The 22174-nt window shown below is 36.5% G+C and overlaps 1 protein-coding gene across 1 annotated transcript in view; it reads left to right on the top strand.

Annotated features, from left to right (window-relative positions):
• Positions 1-22174, top strand: part of OBI1 (ORC ubiquitin ligase 1) — a 37186-nt gene that overhangs the window by 8979 nt on the left and 6033 nt on the right. Inside the window, exons 2-5 of the mRNA XM_054586635.1 lie at positions 1661-1796; positions 4195-4286; positions 7410-7658; positions 11057-11145. Coding sequence (XP_054442610.1) covers positions 1661-1796; positions 4195-4286; positions 7410-7658; positions 11057-11145 — 566 coding nt within the window. The remainder of the gene's footprint in view (positions 1-1660; positions 1797-4194; positions 4287-7409; positions 7659-11056; positions 11146-22174) is intronic.

Below are 22174 nucleotides of genomic sequence, written 5' to 3'. Positions count from 1 at the left end.
TTAACACTCATCTTCTGAGTATTTATGTACCCAGGTAGACAAGCATTTTCTCTGCAGCAAATGGTTTGTAGTGGTTCTGTCCCTTTCTTCTTCTACTTCCTCTGCTTTCCCTTGATCTCCCAGTCCCTAATGCAGAAGGATTCTACAATAGCATTGGTATTATTAGAACAGGAAAATTCTGAAAATGGTTATAAAGTGTTTTGAGTCCCACAGTAAAAATACCATGTAAATCAAATGAGAACCTAAGCATTTCTTTTTTGTTTTTACTATTAAATTTGTGCTGTTTGAAGAATTTTAGATCATTATTCCCTCTGCTAAGTGCCCCAGCTTGAATTGAATGTTAAATACTGTCTTAATAGCAATTACTTCATTTATCAAACCTTTACTAAATACCTACTGTGTACTAAGCTGTCTTCTGGGCACCAGGGTTTAGGAAGGAATGAAACTAAGGAAGTCCTTGCTCTCATGGAGCCTCCATTCTAATGTGGGAGATAGACAATAAATATGTAAATTCATATAATATCAGGTAGAAAACTAAAGTAGTTTCTCCTATTTTTCTCTGGAGAGATAGATAATACATGTGTGAACAACCAAAATACAATGTCAGGTAAAAACTAAAGCAACTCTTCTCTTTATTTTCCCTCTGATGAAACATCTAAACACAGTCAAAACACCTAGTTAACCCTGAGCAAGCCACCTAAGTTTATCACCTGGGTTTTCTTATTTGTAAAGTATATTTACTCTGTTTACCTCACAGGGTTATTTAAAAACAAAGCAAAACAAACAGAGAAAAAGAGAAAAAGAATGTTAAAGCCCTTTGTAAAATACAGGGTCTGGCACAAATGACACCCCTATTATTACAAAGTCATAAGCATGTAATTCTGTAGTATAACAATATCACCCTCAAGCACAGCATATGATATTTTAGGTGACATGTTCAAACTGCTGTCCATCTTGTGCGAGACATTCATGTACCCTACCAACCACACCAACCACAGTCAAGCAGATGTTACTTCGACCAGACCCTGTATGTGACTATATAAATGTTAACTATTATTATTCGTACTTGTTTAAACAGAATTAGAGATTTGTGCGTGACACTTTTAGCATAAAGTGCTGTTTAGATTATATACCATTTGAGAGTGGTACTCACGGCTTTTAGGGTTGTTTCATGCCTCTTTGGTTTGGGAGACTTTCCATTAAGATGTCAGTATTTAATTGTTGGTGGTTGTTGCTCTATAACATAGAATCAGTTGAGGGAAGGATTCAAATATCAGATGGGTGCTTGGACTAAATGATCTTTAAAAAACCTTCTATTTCTTGTTTCATAATTCTAAAATAGAATAATTGAAGGAGCACTGTCCCAGCCTTAGTGGAACTAAATGTGTTTTCTCTGTGGACATGAATGTGGTTTGAAACAAAATGAAACCATTTCATAATACAGCATGGGGCAAAAGTAGGTTTACAGTTGTGAGTACGCAAAACATAGTTTTTTCTTATATTATTATTTATTAATTATTGTATTTCCATACGAATAACTGCAAACGTACTTTTGCCCCACCCTGTATGTCAGAAATTTCGGTCTCTATTAATGGAGCCTATTGGGATTCTAGTTATTACTGTTGCCTTGTACTAAAAGTAATTTTTTTTTTTTTGCAAGGTACGCCAGCCTGTCATATGCATCAACAACCATGTATTTTGTTCAATTTGTATCGATTTGTGGTTGAAGAATAACAGCCAGTGTCCAGCTTGCAGAGTCCCCATCACTCCTGAAAATCCTTGCAAAGAGATTATTGGTAAGGGCCTATTTTATAAACACATAGAAATAGATTTGAAACAGTCTCTAAATAGTGTATATTTGAAGGAAGATTGAAATAGACAGTTTTCAATGGTGTTATTTTGCCAACATCATACTGGATGGACTGCTCATTTGTATAGTGTAAGTCGAGCCACTGAGAAGCTCAAGGCATTAAGGCATTATGAGACATCTTAGAGCTTCTTGGAACTTACATTCTGGTAGGGATCGTGCATGTGGACCAAAATATTCCTGGTTTAAAGCAGTAGATGCTAAAGGCCAAGAAAAGGCCCAGAGTGTTCAGGCAAGAAAGTTCACCTAGCAACATCGAGAAAGGTTTCATGAAGCATGTGGACTTTTAAGTTGGAGACTTAAGGATAGATAAAATTTCAACTGATAAATAGTTGGGAGGCCATTTTAGGCAGAGGGGATATGAGTAGTATAAACCAAAGTTTAGAGGTGGGGGGAAAAAAAAGCATGTTTTTAGAAATTATCAGTAGTCTGGTTTGGGTCTGACTACTGAAATGAGACTTAAAAGGTAAGGTGAACTTTAGTGCAGGGAGTCTTGAGTGACAAATTAAATTAGGGGTTTGCTCTATCGGTGAGAAGAATGGTGAGGTGTGGGCATGATGGTTTGGAGGGGCGGCTGCATGATCCAAAATGTGCTTGAGGAATACTCCTCAGGGGCCCCAGGGTAGGGTGGGCCGGAGCGGGGAGAGAGGATGTGAGAAGGAGGTCCTTGCCCAGGTGAGGGAAAGTGTGAGTCTGGATTAAGGGTAAAAAACAACATTTAATGCCTTACTAAGGTAGGTAAAAGGGGGGATAAAACAAACTAGAAGATCCTTGAAAAATAAAACATTTAAAGAGATTTTTTTCATGTTGGATATTTATTCTGCTCTTATAAGGTATTTCTCTTACATTGCAAAAATTAAAATGATTTTTGTTTTTGCTTTAGGAAAAATTGAAAGTGAATCTGTTATTAGCTATGTATAGCAAACACTTATGGGAAACTTTAAGAAGTTACTGTGTTAGTCCCACATTAGTGCAAATGGACTTAAATAAGATTTTCACAATGGAAATGGAAGGGAAGATATATGCTAGAACAAAAGAACTAGTGGAACTTTGGAAACAGGAGATGCGAAGGAAGAATCAGAGATCGCCCAGAGTTTCTGCCTTGAGTGCCTTGTACAGGAATGCCTCTCTGCTGTGCTACTTACTGTAGGGCTAACCACTCTGCCTTTAGCTTTTCACCTGTACTGAACTTCACCAAGAAGTCAAGTCTTTTCTTGCGAAGTATGAGGTTAGATCAGTGATTTTCAACCGGTGTGCCACAAGAATTTTTAAAACATGCAGTGCCTCGCTATTTAGTCAGGGGCATTGACCTCTTTTCCATTAGATGTCAAATTAAAGAAATGACAACAGCCAAGACAATAGCTATCCGGTCTGAATGAATCAAAATTACACCTATTTTTTGTTGTTGTTGGATTGGCAAAAAATATATTTTTTGATGTGCTGCTGAATTTTAGTAATTAGTGTATGTATGTCATGAGATGAAAAAAGTTGAAAAATGCTGGGTTAGAGTATTAAAATGATTTGAAAATTTTTTATGGCAGCTTCTCTTTACATCCCTTCTCCTCCTTTCATTCATTTATTCATTCATCTCTAAGTGATATTTCATAAATTCTCTCAAATATAAAATAGTTCATCTATCCTTGCATTTGTATAGAATGTCCTGAAAAAGAACATAGGAAAAACACTTTTGCTGTCATGATGCTATGCAGGTAACCACAGAATAAATGGAGAGCTCTTGGGAAGATTTCATTATTGGTATACAGTAATGCTATGATTTATAATCCATTGTAGCTAGGTTGTTGGAACCAGTGAGATGACACATTAATCTTTCAGTGTGTTACCAGTAATTAGGTATGTTTGAATGAATAAACTTATTACAATAATATATCATAATGTATATATATTATATGTTATATAGATAACATATTTTATAATTATATATAAAAATATAGATAAATTATTTATATAATCTATTAAAAATAAATATAATCATTGGTTTTATTATCGTTTAAGAATTGTCTGATATTCAAAATTTACAGTAGTCCAACTGTGATAATTAATAAAATCCAGCATTTACCTTTAACGAGTTTACTGTGATATGATACATAGGTAAGTAAACTCAGCATATTTTACTGAAGGTATTAGTTATGGTATTATTTGATATTTCTCTTTTCTCATGGTTGAGATAGAGAAAAGACCAAGATGGCAGCCCTAAGTATGTATATAAGTAGAAATTAAGCTGGGAAACTATAAAACAGTAAGAAAAAGGTTCGTTTTCATTCTGCCCAAATTAGAATGAAAAGTTAGATTATTCTTTTTCCATGTAGGAGGGACAAGTGAAAGTGAACCTATGCTAAGCCACACAGTCCGGAAGCACCTTCGGAAAACGAGACTTGAGTTACTCCACAAAGAATATGAGGTAAATAATAATTAAAATTGAAAATGATGACAGCATTGAATTCAAGATAAAACTTGAGTTATCTCAGGCCCTGAATTTCTTAAATAGCCAATGAAATCTTATTTAAATGCCAATTTAAAAATCTCTTCTTTTTTTTTAAATTTGTTTTGTTGTTTTGGTTTGCATATCCCACCACCACTTTCCCCCGCCCCACTCACCCCCACCTCACACCCCGAATCCTTCCCCACTTTGGCGTTGTCCATGGGTTCTCTATACGTGTTCCTGGACGACCCCCTTCCCCTTCTTTCCCTCGTTATCCCCCTCCACGTGCCCTCTTGTTTCTGTCCATTGGTTCTACACTTCAGTGTCTCTGGTTCTGTTTTGCTGGCTGGCTTGTTTTGTTGATCAGGTTCCGCTTATAGGTGAGATCATAGGGTATAGGCCCTGACCACTGTGGCTCAGTTGGGTGGGCTTTGTTCCAAAAATCTTTTATTTGATAAATTCTTTTTCTCTTTCCTATTTCAAATAGTGGTAAGGATGAGGTAGAAGCCTTTCTTTTTTTTTTTTTTTCTTTCCTTTAATTTAAACTCTGTCCTCAGTAGACACATCATTTTGTAATTACTTGTTCCCTCGAGAACTTGGGAGATAAACCCTCTTGTAAAAGCTAATCTTCCCACCCCCACAAGGCATGGCGAATATTCTGGTAAACAGTGATTATGGTCCTCATTGTGTTTTTGTTTCTGCATGTAAATTCACTGATAACTATAAGGCTGGTCAGTTCTGCTAGTGGAAATATATCTGTGTCAAGTACCAGCAAAGAAATTTTTGGCCTGAAATATGGTATTTCCTAGTTTTTTTGCATGTAAAATGGTGTTTTTTTAAAAATATAAATTATATATATTTAAGGTGTACAATATGATGTTTTGATATACATATATGCAGTGAAATGATTACATCAGTCAAGCTAATTAACATGTCCATCTCCTCAGCAAATTTCCAGTATACAACACAGTATTATTAACTAGTCATCATGCTGTGTATTAGATCTCTAAACTTAATTATCCTACATAATTGCAATATTGTACCTTTTAACCCGTCTCCCCACTTCTCTAACCTCCCTATTTCCCCTACTTCCCTACCATGGTTTAACTCTGCTTCTATGTATTGACATTTCTGTTCCATATATAAGTGAGAACCTACAGCAGTTTCCTTTCTGTGAGGGTGCTCTCAAATGGTGATGGAATTTTTCCAAATTAGCTTCATGCTCATGAAATACATGTACTCTTGAATAGTAAATATTGAGCCCATTTGGGCTTTTATGTTGACTAAAGGGAGGATGTTATTGATCTCTTCTTCTAATTCGAAATATCTTCAAGGTAAACTATATACACGAAAATTACTTTAGCTGCCTCAAAATTTTTTTGAAATAAATTGGGACATCAAGAAATAACTAAATAAATGTTCATTCATATGTGTGATGATCTGCTTATATTTGTTTATTCATTAATATATTAATTTAAAGTGATTTTCTCATTTTATAATGCTATTTAACTTGCAATGTATTCTAACTTAAAATAGTAAATAGTACTGCCTATATTAATTCTAAAATGTATTCTTATATACTTAATATCAGGTTGGCCAAAAAGTCCATTTAGTGTTTTTATTTTCACCACTAACTTTATTGATTTGGATATTCTGAGTATGTCAGTTATCTCCTGCTATGGGCTTCTAGTGGGTAGGGGCCAGGGGTGCTGCTAAATGTCTCCCAATGCATAAGACAGCCAGCCCCACAGCAAAGAATTATTTGGCCAAAATGTCAATAATACCAAGAAATTTGGCACACCACTTTTGACATGTTCGATCACTCACAGAACCTTCTCCATATACTGCACAAATCTTTTTTTGCGTTTCAGTTGCATTTTTACCAACCTTAAAATAATAAAGTATAATATACTGAAAAAGTTGTGTATTTTCTTCCATCTTCAATATTAAAATGGCTGCACAAAAATTCACCAGTTTTGATAAGTTTTATTTTAAATGCACACTGATATGACTGACAGCTGTCACAATACAATCTAACAAAATTGTTTCAAATGAAGTTAAAGACAACTAAGCAGTACTGGAGCCTTTGTATGGAAAAAAGCAAATGAACTTTTTGGCAACCTGGTAAATATTTATCATATTTAGGTACTAATTAAGATAATCCTTTAAAAAACCACTGGCATAATTAGCTATTTGGAGTTTATTTTCTAATAGCAGAATTTCTCATGGTATTAGTTTAAAAAGTAATATGTTGTAGATGAATAAATGGTATCGCAGAAAAGAGTTCTAGCCCAAATGTTTAATAATTGGTTAAGATAATAAGCAGTTCCAGATGGAGAAATCTACTTGAAATAGTCACAGCGATAATTGAAGAACCAGAATGTGGAAAGGTAAAAATTAACTACAGGTATTATTCTGATATGGAAAGTGAAGGAAATGGTATATGGTCTCAATTCCTACTTTAAATATAGAAGCAGATGTACAAATACCAAGCAAAACTATAATAGATTATCTTCATCAACACTGTATTTTTAAATTTCCCTTCATAAGGAAAGCAATTAAATATGCCTTGGAATTTTGTTCTGAGGAATTTACTTTCTTGTTGAATTCATGTAACTTTTGTTTCCTGGATATCTTAAATAGAATCAAAGATTTGACATTTTATTTTTTAAAACCACAAGCTGTCATTAAAATTTCTCTTTTGTTTAGTCCTCACTGGAAAATATGCTTATTGATTTTAGAGAGAGAGACAGACAGACATTGATGTGAGAGAGAAACATCGAGCTTGCCTCCTGTAGGTGACTTGAGTCGAGACGAACCGTTAACCTTCTGGTGTATGGACAACACTCTAACCAACTAAGCCACCCAGCCAGGGCTATCCCTGAATTTAAATGAAAGCAGTGGGAATGCCAGTTTTTATCTGAGTCAGAATACATTTTGAGAATTTCAACTGTTTATGACTTTCTGCCTTCAAAACTATTCTGATATGTAAAGAATCTATACGGAATTTTGAGTATAAAATTAAAAAACACATTGCCTCAGGTTAGCATACATATGTGCTTAGTGTTTTGTCTACCTAATGGCTATGCAATGCTTTTTCAGGATGAAATTGATTGCCTGCAGAAAGAGGTAGAAGAGCTTAAGAGTAAAAATCTCAGCTTGGAGTCACAAATCAAGACTATTCTAGATCCTTTAACCTTGATTCAGGGCAACCAAAATGAAGACAAGCATATAGTTGCGGATAATCCAAGTAAAATTGACCCAGGAACTATAGCAGAGTGGAAGAAAAAACTTAGAACAGCTAATGAAATCTATGAAAAAGTGAAAGATGATGTAGATAAGTTAAATGAGGTAAGTTCTGATCATTTTTAAAATTTTATTATATGTAGTTTTTTTATATATTTTTATATTTTTATTGGTGTCTTATTTTCATAAAAAATAAAAATTACCTTTTTGCCTATAACAAAATAAAATTCTATTATATGTTGTTTTAAAATATTATTATAATTGTTTTAAAATTCTATAATATTGTAAATACCTTCAAAAGTATTAATAGCATATTATTTTGACTCATTCATTAGATAATTTGTGGAAAAAGGACAAAAATCCCTGAATGAGCATTTACAAGCAGTAGGAAAACTTTTTCTCCTTATGTCATTAGCTGCCAAGGAATATCAGGTGGTTCCATTTGTGACTATAATTGGAGACTGTTAATGCTTCTATATGAGTTTGCATCTTCTTGTAGGAGAGAGACATCAATTTAAAGGATGTCTTTCTATTTCCCCTCCTTGTGGTTTACCTTAACTTTTTTTAAGCTAATGTCAGTGATTGCCCTGTATGCATAAAAACAAGGATGTAGCCATTTTCCTACGTATAAAATGAAAGAGTTGAACCATAGTTTTTCTAGCACTACCATTCTCTGATATTTCAGGTTGTAAATAGTTGCAGGCTTAATGGCTAATTCCAAGTTACCTGATTGTAGCTTCTTTAGACTATTTCATGCAGAAGAATATTGTGCCTTACAGCATGGGTTCATTTTAAAAAATTATTACTCCATTTGTTCAACAACATAGAGAAAGCATAGGTGAAAAAGCCAAACCTCTAGGATTTTCCAGTCTAGGAAGGGAGATGAGATATATGTAATCAGCACTAGAGATTATAATCAAGTGCTGTAGAGCTTTGTTGGCCAAAGGGACCATCCTTTATCTTGACTTCAAGTGTATCCACAGTAGAGTCCTATTGTGCTGAATGGAGAGATTTTATGGCCCACAACCACCCATTCAGTCTATCTACATTTCCTTAAAATACTGTGCTCAATTACTAACTCCTGCCTCCTAAAATCGTTAGTGAGCTCCATATGGTATTTTCAAGAAGTACTACCACATACTCGCTTACAAATCCTTACTGAGGTTAAGTAGCAGAGAAATGTATATAACTAAGTGTAAATACTAAGCTATTTTCACACATCCACTTAAAAAAAAAAAGTGTTGTTTGAGCTTAGAAAAAGCCCAGATAAGAGAAAGAAGGGCACTTGATGCTTTTAGAGAAAAAAAGAAACTGCAGACACAATTCCACTGAGTTCATTACAAGTTAAGGGGAAGTGTGTCATTTCTTCAGTATTGATGGCCAGCATTAATTAGCATGAAGACAAAAGGGCACAAAAAGGAAAGACAGCTGGGAAGTTACAGGGTTTATCAATCTACCATGTCCCCTTTAACTTGCCTTCTTCTTGAGCCATCAGTAAGTTTTGTATGGTCTCCTTTATAATTATTAAACTTGATTTAAGATTTTGTCAATAAATGTTTCTTAGAGCATGAGGCTTGGGATGAAAACTTTACTCTGGGATACTAAGTGTGGGATGGGGATGTTAAGTACATAAAAACACAGTTTTCAGTTTTTCTTTGATTTTTTTAAAGGCCACATGTTAAATTTAATACCCAAAGCTGCCCTGAGACTTCAGCGTTATTTGGGGTATTTAATAAGCCCATTTTGGATGCCTCGTGATGGTATTAGGTAGTACTAAGCAATAAACCAGGGCTTAAAGAAATTTAAAAACACAGACTACCGAGAAGTACAAAATAACAACATACTATAAATCAAATATAGGAGTGCAAAAGATTCAGAATAAAGGACTGCTGAGAATGAGTGAAATGAACTTTTTTCCTGACATTTTCGGAGTGTTGAACCATTATGAGGCTGCGTTACCCAGTCAGTGTTGAGAATGCAAAATAGTTAGCTGACGACTTCATTATTTTTTTTAGATGAAACAAATAGGCAGAACTCTGCCCTTTGTAATCTTTGCCCTCCTAACCTTCCTCAACTTGAAAATATCTCCTGGCAGTTGAGCAACTAGCCAGCCCATAAAGAGAATATTAGAGAAGCACGAGACTGGTGAGAGACCTTGAAGTGTAGTGATACAAAACAGAAGGGATGGGGAGAAGTAATCTCAAATGAGTTTCTAATTTAAGCTTATCCGATCAAAAAGCATTCACTAAGTGCCTCCCCCTCTCCTGTGCTGTGCTTGAGAGCTTCATTCATTGTCTGTGTCTATGAGGAAGTAAATGACTTTTCTTATATCTTCAGAGGGGCAGTAATGGTGTTTATCAGTCACTTAAAGAATTAACCTTCCACAGTTCTGGTTGGTTTCCAACCAGGAAGACAAGCATGTGTTCAGAGCCCAAAAGAAACCCAGAGGAATCTAAGAGAGTTAGACTTTGTGCCCAAAAGAAGGTTCTCTGCTTTGCTTCTCTTGTCATTTATTTGGAGCATTTGTTTGTGGGTGGGCAAGTAATACAGTCAGAAGTTCTGGAATTTAGTAAAAAATATTGGGCAAATTTAAGTCGTCTTGGTTTAAAACTTTTGGTTCACAACAGTTCTTGTGCCCTGTTCATTTTGAATGAGAATGTTCTAGTCTAACAAAGAATTTCTCCTGCCCAGTTAGTGAGATTGGTTTCTCCTCTAGGGAATCTTATTTTTCCTTGGAATTCCAAAATGCACGACCAGAGTAGTTAAAGGGAGTAACTTCTAAGCAAATTCAAAAATCTAGGCACAGTGCTTTTCAGGCTGTCCAGAGTCAATATGGAGTCCCTAGGCTTTCTAGTAATTAATGTTTTGTGAAGCAATTTTTAGGTGTCATAAAAATCAAAAAAAGAGAAATCATTAAAATGATAAAAAAAATCATTTTTTTAATCAAAAGAGAATCCATAGAATTTATTAGAAAATATTAACCCAATTTTGAATCCCGGAAGTTTTGAGTCAGGGCTTTGGGAAAGCTTTGTGCAGGAAAAAAAAAAGCAAGTGGTTTAATAATATAAGATTTGTCTCACTAAAAAAGTTTTTAAGCAGCAACCAAAAATCAATCTTAGAGCTCAGGAATTAACTCTTGGCATTAGTTTTGCAAATAATTGCATGTGGTGTAATGTTACCATGCTTAGAATATTCAGTTATGTGAAAAAGGAAAAAAAAATTGCCATTAGTATAGTCCCTTAATGCCTAACTAACATAGCCCCGTTTATTTCCCTGGATAGGAGATTTGCAAAGTGCTTGGGGAATATGGATTTAAAATGCTTGGTTGCATTCACAGTTTCCTAAGTCATTCCCGGTGGTGATTTTAAGTTTCTGAAGGCTGCGTTTCAGCATTCAGTTTTCTGATAGTATCACTCTAAAAAATACTGATGGCTCATGGTATAAATTTTAAAAGGCACTTTTATTTTAGCTTGTGCTTAATTATTTTTAATTCTTTCTTTAAGGCAAATAAAAAACTGAAATTGGAAAATGGTGGCCTGGTAAGGGAGAATTTACGACTGAAGGCTGAAGTTGATAACAGATCACCCCAGAAGTATGTATTTTGTTCATAGAACAAAGTTTCAGATTATGTAAATGTTTTAGAATAAGCTGTTATTATATATATTTTTAATTTGAGTCTTGAAGCATATAGGTTCAAGTAGAATGTCTTGCCTCTGAAAGTCAAGTGTATAGTTATGTTACTGGTAATGTCTTAGTCTCAGTTAAGGCTAATTTCCTTATCTAATTAGCAAGAGGATTGTTTTGTGACCTAAAACTGATGAACTTTCATTTGGTTTTATGTATAACTGCTTAATAGTACTAACAAAGAGTAAGGAGATGGCCATAATGTCCTTTAGAAGTTTTCTGAGATAATTGTAATATTAGTTAACATTCATATAGTGCTTTCTCTTTGTCAGGTATGGAGGCAGAGAGATTAAATTAATTTATCTAATCTGCACAACTAGTATGTTGTGTCAATAGGATCTGAACCCAGGTAGTCCAGCCCCAGAATACACAGTCTATTTCATTATTCTGAAAACCATTATACTTTTACACTACCCATTGCCACTGAAAAGCCTATCTGAAATAGAATTTAAGGCATTAATCGTTGGCTTTTGGGCTGATTTGAACTAGTAAGTGGTTGCATTCTTCCGTTATGGTAGGATAGTTTTCATTCCATTCCAAATGTCAGATTGCAAGTATTGACCTACTTAACTGTTTCTTTGTTTGTTTGTTGTTTAAAATTAAAAGAAGCAGCTAAGACTTACAAGGAAGATGGAGAGAAGATGGGGGGATACAGCACTTAAGATTTTTCTTCAAGGGAAAAAAATGACAGGCGGAAGGAGAAGATGCCCCCCATCCCTCTCTGAGGGGCGCCTATCAGAACCCTACACTTCTTTCCCATCCTACAGCTAGACCTCCTTTCTTCCTAGTGGAAAAAAACAAGGCAGAGTAGAAATTTTTCCTACCAGAAATAGCTCTCTGCTTGTCATTTGAAAAGAAGAAAATGTTGCCTTTAGTAAAACAAAATGTAGTATTAGGAAATGGTAGCAGTGAACCATAATTGCTCAAAACAGAGATAACTAACCAATAGAGAAGGAAACATAGCTTTTACTTTTAAATAGTTCCTTCCCCGTGCTCTCCAACCTCATTTTGCTTTCATTTCAGATAATGTCCTGATTTGACAAATTAGTGAAATAAGCCTAGGAAGTGTTGCTGTTATGTAGTGGTTTTGAATCTCTGCCCCTCTCATTTATTGGCAGCTCGCCTTGCCAGTCATAGTAATGCTTGTCCATTAGCCATTTCCCACAGCATGCTGAATGGAACTAAAGCTATTTTGTTTGTAGCTTTTATTTCTTGAAAGGTTGCCCACCAGATTTCAGATTTAATGCCAGCCAGTGTGTGTTTTTAAATACCCATGGTTCCAGCCTGATAAGTAACTGAAGAATCTCACCTGAAGAAACCTGGCTTCTTTCTATTCTAACAAACAGCCACACTTCCGAATCCCCTAGAAATTTAGGATTTGCTATCTTTAACTTCCATTCCTTCCCTTCATGGTAAGGGGACAGTTTCACTTAAGGAAAAAAAAAAGATATGAACTGACCCCTATTTCAGATCAATTTGCAATGCATTGAGGTATTAAATGCATCGCATTTGATTTATAGCCTTGTTTACTCTGCACCACCAAACCCTAGTGGGATTCAGAGAGAAGCTGACCACAGCTGAAAATACCCAGATCTGGTTCACCTGAGGAGAGCTTCTGTTTGTATTGAAAAGAATATGAAAATTCAAGAGTTTAGAAGTACATGCAAGCAAATAAAAACCATGCATTCTATTTTGTTCCCTTGATTAGGAAGCACATTGACCAATTAGTTTTCCCCTTTCTACTTGGTTAGATGTCAAGGAATGCTTTCATACACAGCCTTAGTTTCTGATGTATCCTTCGAGTTATGCAGATACAGTCTACAAATCATTAAGGAGAGCTTTAACATTTAGACTAGAGAGGAAAAAAAACTAGGAAAGCATAATCGTCAGCTTGGGCTGCCATAACAAAATACGACAGATGGGGTGGCTTAAACATAGGATATTTATTTCCTCACCGTTCTGGAGGCTAGAAGTCCCAGATCTAGGTTTGGCTATTTCAGTTTCTGGCGAGGGCTGTTTTGGGCCTGTAGACAGTCAGTCACCTTCTCCCTATGCCTTTACATGTCAGAGAGAGAGAGAGTGTGAGCCCTGATCTCTCTTCTTTTTCTTATAAGGATACCAGTCTTACCAGATCAGAGCCGCATCCTTACGGTCCCTCATTTAACCTTACTTACTTTCTAAAGGCCCTGTCTCTGAGAATGGTCACACTGGGGGTTAGGGTTTTGACACAGGGATTTGGTGGGTGGGAGCAGGGAACACAATTCAGTCCACACTACAATTCATTTCTTTTCAAGACACTCAAAAAATACGCTGTTGCCCACAAATAGACGAACATCTGGTTGAAACAAAGGGGAATGTAAACATTTATATTGTTCTTAAGAAGGCAGTATTGTGCAAGAGTAATATATTTCATAATTTACTTAAAAACAGTGCTATCGTCTTTTATAATGAAGATCTGGATTGTCATTTATCCCCTCTGTTACTGTTTTTTTTTTTTCATTCTGTCGTTTACCCTCTATTATATCAAGTCTTAAAGTATGTCTGGCTACTTTTCCTTCATCATTGTTAACTTTAAAGCCCTTTTGAACAGTGTGGCAGATACCCTACTAAACATGTTCTTCTAGGTTTCAATGATATTTATTCTGTTTCTTGTCAAAAATTCATTGTCCTAATATCCAAACTGGTGGTCAGGAAATTTGGTCTTTTTCTTTGACTTTATGTAGCCATTTCCTGAGTTCTTCTTTCACTTCTAAAATAATTTACCTTACCTGGGGAAACTATCTGTTTACCCTTTCAGTCTTCTGTAACACAGACTTGTAATAAGAGAATCTGATTTAATGCACAGAACTCAAAAGGTGGTGCTGTGTCCTTTCGTTTACAACTCATGTCCCAGCCAACCCAGAAATACTGGATGTTCGTTTACTTAACACTGTACAAGGCGCTTTGAAGTATTCAAAATAAACACTCTTTGTGACCCCCTACAGAAGGTTAGGTTTACTTGCTATAATTTCTCTTCCTGCTTTATACTCTCCCTTCTTAGCATATACCACAATTGCTAATAATTAATATTTTGTGTGATTATTTGTTTTAAGGCTTTCTTCTGTTCGAGCCAGGACTGTAGTTGTAGTCACTGTTGTAGCCATTACATTTTAGAGAGTTCTGGCTCATATTCTGCTCCTAATGTATATTTGTTGAGTAAATGAATGAAAAATATAACCCCTAGGATTATGAGGAACAAGACAGACAAATACAGAATGTGGTGCACTCAGTAGGAGAAATGACTGGGTGTCTTCATTAGTTCATTGGTGAGCTGTGAGGGTGAGCGCTGCTTTACCATAAAAGAAACGAAGAGGCATGATAACCAGATGCAGTACAGCTGGCCCTTGAACAACATGGGTTTGACCTTCATGGATCCATTTATATGTGGCTTTTCCAATAGATACACAGTTCTCCATCCATGTACCTGGGGTTTTGCATCTCTGAATTCAGCTGACTGCAAATCAAGAACAGCGTTTTTGCCCCACATTTGGGAATCTGTAGATGAGAAGGGCTGAGTGTGTGCATTGTTCTACACCATTTTCTATAAGGAGCCAGCTCCCTACAGATCCCAACAGATGGCTACAATTACATTTTGGGGGAGTGAAAACTTATACAAGGGACTTCAGCATCTGCAGATTTTCAACAGCATTGTGAGGCCCGCACCCCTACCCTATGTTGTTCAAGGATCTTGTTTGGATGTTGATTAATAACAAAACACATGTCAAAAGACATTGAGGTAAATCTGAACATAACTAGATATTAGATGATACCAAGGAATTACTGTTAATTTTGTTTAGGTGTTGTGGTTACTTAAGAAAATGTCCATTTTTTTATTTTTTAAAATGTGTACTAAACTATGTACTACAGAACATTTTAACAAAAAAAGGATGTGTGTGTGTGTGTGTGTGTGTGAAATGAGGCAAAATGCTGATAATTGTTCAAGTGGCTGGTGAGTATATAGAGATGTCTTACATAGCTCTCTGTACTTCTGTGAATGCCTGCACATTTTTATAATAAAAAATTAAGGCCAACAAAACATGGTCCCTGCCTCCAGGAAGCTCATGATCTAATGAAGGCAACGGACAAAAACATACGGAAAAATTAAATACTAAACAGCTACTAAATACTAAGCCAAATAGCAGAAACAGCAAAATGAGTTTAGAAAATGACAGAGGGGTTTGAGTGATGAATATCTTTATCAAAAAAGCAGGACTCGAGCTCAGTTTTGAAGGATGGAGATTTCAGTGAGGAGGAGAACATTCCGGGCCAGAGAAATCAGCGCGAGCTGATAGGAGTAACTATGTGGTCTCTTCAGCCCCAGTCCCTTCTCTTCAGTAAGAAAAATGGCAGCTTCCCTGTCAGACGCATCAGAGCGGAAGTCCTTTATGAGATTTGCGCGCTCTCCACTCTGACGGCCATCACCCTGGTAAACTCAGTCTCACAGGGACACCGCGGCAGTGAAACCGTGGCGTGGGGCCGCAGTGTAGCGTGGGATTAGGAGCTGCGGGGCCAGGCTCCCTAAGGCTGAACTCTGGTGGCATTTATTTACTCCTCTGTGACTTGGTGGAAGATATTTTAGCCTTTCTGTCTTTCAGTTTTTGTCTTCTGTGGAATGGGAACAGTAGTACCTCCCTCGTTGTAGTGAGGCTTAAATGAATAAAAACTTGAAAAGTACTTAGGGTCCATGATTAATATTCAGCCTCTTTGTTGTCTGCCTCCTTCATTCTAAACTGTAAGCTACACAAAGGTAAGGACTTGGCCGCCTTCTTCACTTGGAAAACCCTAGCACCTGAAAAGCACCTGATATTTGTTGAATAATTAAATGAATAGATAAATAACATTTGATAAATTAACCTCTTTGAGCCATTTTCTTTGTGTAAAATGTGGATAATTTGGTATTATGGGGATTGAAGAAAATAATTTTATACCTTTGGAACAACGTGAAGCACAGAGAACTGGTGGGGGGGCGGTGTAAATAATTGTATCCCTTATCTGTCCCAGGCAAGTTTATTTATCCTCTTGCTTTGTTCCTATTTTCTTTAATGACTTTACTACTCATCTGGTTGCCTAAGGTAAAAACTGCAGCCTTTCCTCTGTTCCTCCACCTCTCTCCTTGCCCCACACCTAACTGTCCCATATATTCTATCCTTCCTCCCTCTTAAAATGCCTTTGTAACCCATCTTCTCATTCTGACTAGCTTAGATCTACATCATTTCTTGCTTAGCCTATTTTAACAACTTTCCAACTGCTTATTCTTTTCCACTGTCAACCCACAAGCATCTGCTTTATTGCTGCCTGAATTCCAGAATATAAGCTTAGGCATCTCACTCCCCTGCTTAATAGCCTTTGGTGATTCCACATTGCCTGCAAATTAAAACCCAAATTTCCTAGTATCGTTGTGAGACTCCTTACTCATACGACCTTAGCTTAGCCTTTGTGTCTCCTCCCCAGGCCCAGCTCCTTGTCCTCTGCTTTGGCCTTGCTGAATTTCTCACTCGCCCAGGTTTTCCGTGTCATGGCGTGTCTTTGTATATTTGCTCATGCCTTTTCCTTGGCCTTCCCTGGTCCTCCCCGCCAGCCACTCCTTTTTCTTCTGCCTGGTTATCCCTTACCCATCCTTTGAGATCTAGCCCAGTTGTCACTGTATCTGTGAGGCCCTCCATGACTTTCCTAGACAGAGGAAATACTTCCTCTTGTTTTTCCCATTGTTGTTCTGTCATACTGTTTTAAGGATCACATTGTATGCTGACTAGTTCCATGACTGTAATACTCAGTTAATCTATCCGCTCCTTGTAGCTAAGACATTTTTTAAATGCACCCATATGTGTATATATAAAACAGATGTGCGTGCACGCATGTGCCTGCTCGGGGGCCTGGCAGAAGGCAGGAGTCCGCATACTTCAGTACTTTGTACTGCCTCTTGGACGGGACTGACCAAGGAATTAAGATTTTGTACTTTCTTGAAACTTAAAGCACAAAGGGTTTAAGAGGGCAAGAAATCAGATTCCGGGCCTTTCCCCCAGATGAGGAGAGCAGAGGGATTCCCTGAAGTTTTCCTACGCTGTGCTGGAGATGGGGAGGCGGAAAGGGAAAGAGGAGGCAATGTAGGGCTTGCCTGACTCCTGGACAAGGTTTCTTGTCTGAGGCTCCTTTCTGGAGCCAGGTCTTCTGCCCTTGTCGGTCTCCACGCTGACTCTGAGCTGTGGCCCCTGCCGTTCACGGGTCTGCTCTTCCTAAGCTGTGTTGTAAGACATGCCTGTGCCACTGGCACTACTCCTGGCTTTTGGCTTTTTCAGCAGCACCTCTGGTCTTGCTGGCCTTGACTGTTCTCCCTTCTTGACCTATTATGGCCTTTTTTGTTTCTCATGATTCTGCTCTGAGAAATGCCATGATTCCTGGTATTTGACCCCAGCCTGATCCAGTGAGTGATTCTGCTATGCCCTTTGGTTTTCCCGGAAGGGGAACTTGTAGACTGTCAGGGGAGCCTGATGATACCCTGGGGCCAGACTGTGACAGCCAGCTGTGCTCAGGCCCCTCAGCAGCCTGAGGGGCCCTTCTCTGGATATTCAGCTAATTGGGGATGGACAGTTACTGCAGTTTTCTGTCAACTTGTCTTTATTGTATTGATAAGATATTTTAGGAGCCTGCAGTGCATGCTAATGACTAAGCAATAAGGTTGTCAGAAAGAGTATGAACTGCTTAAGAAAAGGATAATGTCTTCTCCTCCTTTTGTTTTCCTTCATTATAGCCCCTCAGCATGCATTAGTCCTCAATAACTGTCATCTCAGTGATAATTACAGGATGGCTGGATGATGTGTTTTGTTTTGTTTCAGATTGTTGAGAGGAATCGGTTTAACTATAATGAAAAATGTATATATAGATAGATACTAGTCCAGAGGCTTTAAAGTTTGCTTTTTTCACTTAACAGTAGTTGTACCCTATTACACTATTGAGATTTTTGTTGTTGTAAAGAATACTGTATTTTGGGAAAAGGAATAAGTCCTTTTTTTCCCTCTTAGAACTGTAAAAATGATAATGAATAGAATGTCTTAAGGTTCTCTATTTTTATGAAAGATTGGGATCCCCATTAATGTCATGTAAACTTAAAGGCTGATCATTTTGAGCTGAAAGTTGGGGCATTCCTGCATGGAATTGTAATGAAATATATTTATCAAATAGAATGGAATTTATTCCACAGTAAAAGTCAGTATATATACATGGTCAGCCCTTTTTAGAGACTTACCACAAAAAAAAACCCTGTTTCTCTTCAACTTACATATACTGCCCAACACTTTGGTTGCTTCTGTTAAGAATTTCTAGGGATCTTAGCAAGAATTTTCAACAATACAATTTTTTTGCTACAAATGCCTAATTAGTTTAAAAAATAAACATACATGCAAATCTTTACTTAAAATTAGTTTAATAATATAAACTATTATATTTAAACTCTCCTCTCCATTTAAAAGCTTTTAAAAGCAAATTCTACCTTAATTTTTAAATACAACTTCTGGGAGGTGGAGGAAGAATGTTTTTAAGGGCCTCAATTCTTTGTCTAGTTCCACTGTACATGTGAACTTTATAAGGAGGAAATTGTGGCTTTTTTTTCTTACAAGTATTGAAGTACTTTATATTTTGTGATTAAGCTAAGATGCAACGTAACATAGCTTATATTTTTGTATTTAACTTTTTGCTGATTTCACCTAAGTAGCATTGTTTTCTTACAGTCAAAGATGCCTGCTAATTGTGCATGAGGTAGACAAGATGATCATATATACTTTCTATATTTAGCACACTAAACATGGAGATTTCAGTTCATAGTTCTGGTTCAAATTTAGTCCCATGTCTCTGATTAAAATAGGTATCCTTTGGGGGTTGGCATTTGCCAGGATGACCTATTTGGACTATAGTCTCTTGCAAGGCTACTTTAAAAAAAAATAATCTTTGGAAGTTTCAAAATATTCTTGAGCTTGTGTCTAAAGCATTGTTGGTGTTTGATAAATATCCACTTTGTGCATTCATATCTTGTCTTCGTACATCTTTTATTTTCTCTCTGTGTTTCTATTAGCAAATGTATGTATTAATAAATATTACAGCAATGTAAGTTCCTTGATTATGTATACACACTTTGTTCTTAGTAAACCTGGCTTGCATTTTATAGTATTCCATAGTATACATAGTGCTGACATTATTTAAGAAGGGATCTCATGTTCAAACACTTCATATGGGTTCAAACATGGTGCTTGGATTCAGACAGACTTGAATTCAAATCCTTTTGCTACTGCTTACTCTCTGCATAACCTTGAACAAGAGACAGTCTTTTAGAGCTTCTTCTCATTTCTCATCTTTAAAATAAGAATTACAGATTTTGCTTTATACAGTTGGCATGACGATTAGATTAAATGACATACATATCAAGCATTTGTGTTTGATATAAGTAAACATTCTTCAAGTTGTGGCTGCTGCTATTATTATTGTCATCATCATTATCAATATTTGTCACACTGCTGTTAAGTATTTATTTTTACACATACTCTTGGTAAGTTCATCCCAAAGGCTCACTTTTCTTTCTTTCTTTCTTTCTTTCTTTCTTTCTTTCTTTCTTTCTTTCTTTCTTTCTTTCTTTCTTTCTTTCTCTTTCTTTCTTTCTCTTTCTTTCTTTCTTTCTTTCTCTTTCCTTCTCTTTCTTTCTTTCTTTCTTCCTTCCTTCCTTCCTTCCTTCCTTCCTTCCTTCCTTCCTTCCTTCCTTTCCTTCCTTTCCTTCCTTTCCTTTCTTTCCTTTCTTTCCTTTCTTTTTTCTTTTCCTCTAATTATAGACCAAGGAACAAAACCTTTGTCTTGCATCTTCAGGAGGAAAGAATGTCTTCCTCTTCTCTCTCAGTATGCCTCATATTATTTAATATATTTTTGTGGAACCAACTTATATAACTAGGATTGGCCATATACTGTACATTTATCAATAACAAATTCTCTAGGAATATAACATTTTCATAGCTGTTTAATTTTAAAAAGAAAAAACTCTGTTGAGGAAACACTGGCAAGTCATCTAGCTCAGCAGTGGATAAAAATGTACAGGCCACTTCTTAAAGTTCCCTAGTAGTTTAAAGACAGATGTTCCCCCCAACCCCACCCTCTGGACATAAGGATGAAATAGATGTGAATAATGCACAGACAACTCTTTGGAAACAGAGGGGAGAGACAGGCCCCCCACCACCAAATACAGTTTTGAGCTCCTTATAGTCCTGGTCCTTCCTGTCCTCTTTCCCTAAAATACGCTCCCCTATCCACCCTGTACACAACACACAAGGCAGAGCACAGCACTGGGACCTCCCCTTTTTCTTCCCACTCCTATCCAAAATCAGGTTCCCAAAGAGCTCGCTCTACAAGCTACTTATTTAAGTTAGGTGTAATCAAAAAGAGGAGTTTGCAAATTTAAGGAATACCTAACGGATGGATTTTGCCCTAGGAGAAAATTCTTAGGAAAGGGAAAAGAACAATGGAAACTTCTTCCTTCTGAAACTCTTACCTCTCTTCGTGTTTAAAATAAAGAAGGTACTTTTCTAACATCTCTGAAAGTCAGGGGATGAACAGATAGGCAACAGCAGCTATGTAGACAGACAACTCTACAATCAAATCCACTCTGTGAATGGGTAATTCATCCTTAAGGTAAGTGTGGCAGTTCTTTAAAAAAGTATAAGACTCACATGAGTTTGCTTGGTTTTCTCATGTGCCAACCATTACTTTAGTATAGGTAATCCTGTGCTCAATTTGGTAGCACTTACATTAACACTGGAAATCTCACTTTGCACGATTATATAGGACCATAAAAATGATATTTAAGCTAAAACTATAGAAAGCAATTTTCATAATCAATGGGAAAATCTAACTGTTCTATTCAATAATTTTTGTCAAAACATTAAATCTCTTACTGTCATAAATATATATGGAAATGAAAAAATAAAACTAATATTTAGTAAGCAAATGTTTATATAGTACAGTTTAAAACATTAGAAACATTGAGAATTAAAGTGGTTTTTTAAAAAACTGTTATATTGATTTTAGGGAGGTGGGGCAGAGAAACATCAATTTGTTGTTCCACTTGCTTATGCAGTCATTGGTTGATTCCTGCCCTGACCAGAGTTTGAACCCACAATTGTGGCGTATCAGGATGGTCTCTAACCAACGGTGCTACCCAGTCAGGGCCATGTTTTATTTCTTTATAAAAAAATTATGGAGAATAATCTGAATAGTGCTTGCCTCCTTATTGTATAACTTACATACGATGCTCGCATCTTCTCTAATGCCTTAATGAACTGTCATACTCCCAAGTTTGCATAGCTCTCGGCATTGTATCCTTCATGCTTTCATTTTCGGGAAATATCTCCACATTGCTTTACTGTGAAGTTTTTTTACCAGCTTGTCACTTCCTCTAGATATCTTTGTCCTTTTTGTCACAACCACTCTTCTCATTTATGTCAGTAAATTTGCCTCTCCCAAGTTTCTCCAGCATATCTAGGGGCTCTCAGATGGTGACGGTTTCAACGTTCCCATGATCAGCTGTTCTTCTATAACTACATTACATTTGATTCTAATTTCACTTCTGGCATTACCGACTTTTCCTTCCTTTGCTGCGCCTTCAACTTTGCAGGCTAATTTTGTCTTTTGATTATCCATTTCTGTAAAGTGTTATGTGGCAGCACAGCTACATGTTCTACTGTCCACATGTGAACTGAATAACAGATAACAGGGACCAATCACTTTCAGACTTTTAAAGAAGGGATCTGACTGGTCACTGATCGTAATACACATCTCTTATTTATGTAGTGTTTTGTGAACTGGAAAGTTAGCAGTCACTTAACCATGTTGTTAAGTGACTAGTGTTATTTAATCAAACTGTGCTA

The sequence above is a fragment of the Pteronotus mesoamericanus genome, unplaced genomic scaffold, assembly GCF_021234165.1.
Source record: "Pteronotus mesoamericanus isolate MK-2021 breed Mesoamerican mustached bat unplaced genomic scaffold, CSHL_Meso_final contig_94, whole genome shotgun sequence".
In the NCBI taxonomy this organism is placed as follows: domain Eukaryota; kingdom Metazoa; phylum Chordata; class Mammalia; order Chiroptera; family Mormoopidae; genus Pteronotus; species Pteronotus mesoamericanus.
This window is presented reverse-complemented; position numbering and strand designations above follow the sequence as displayed.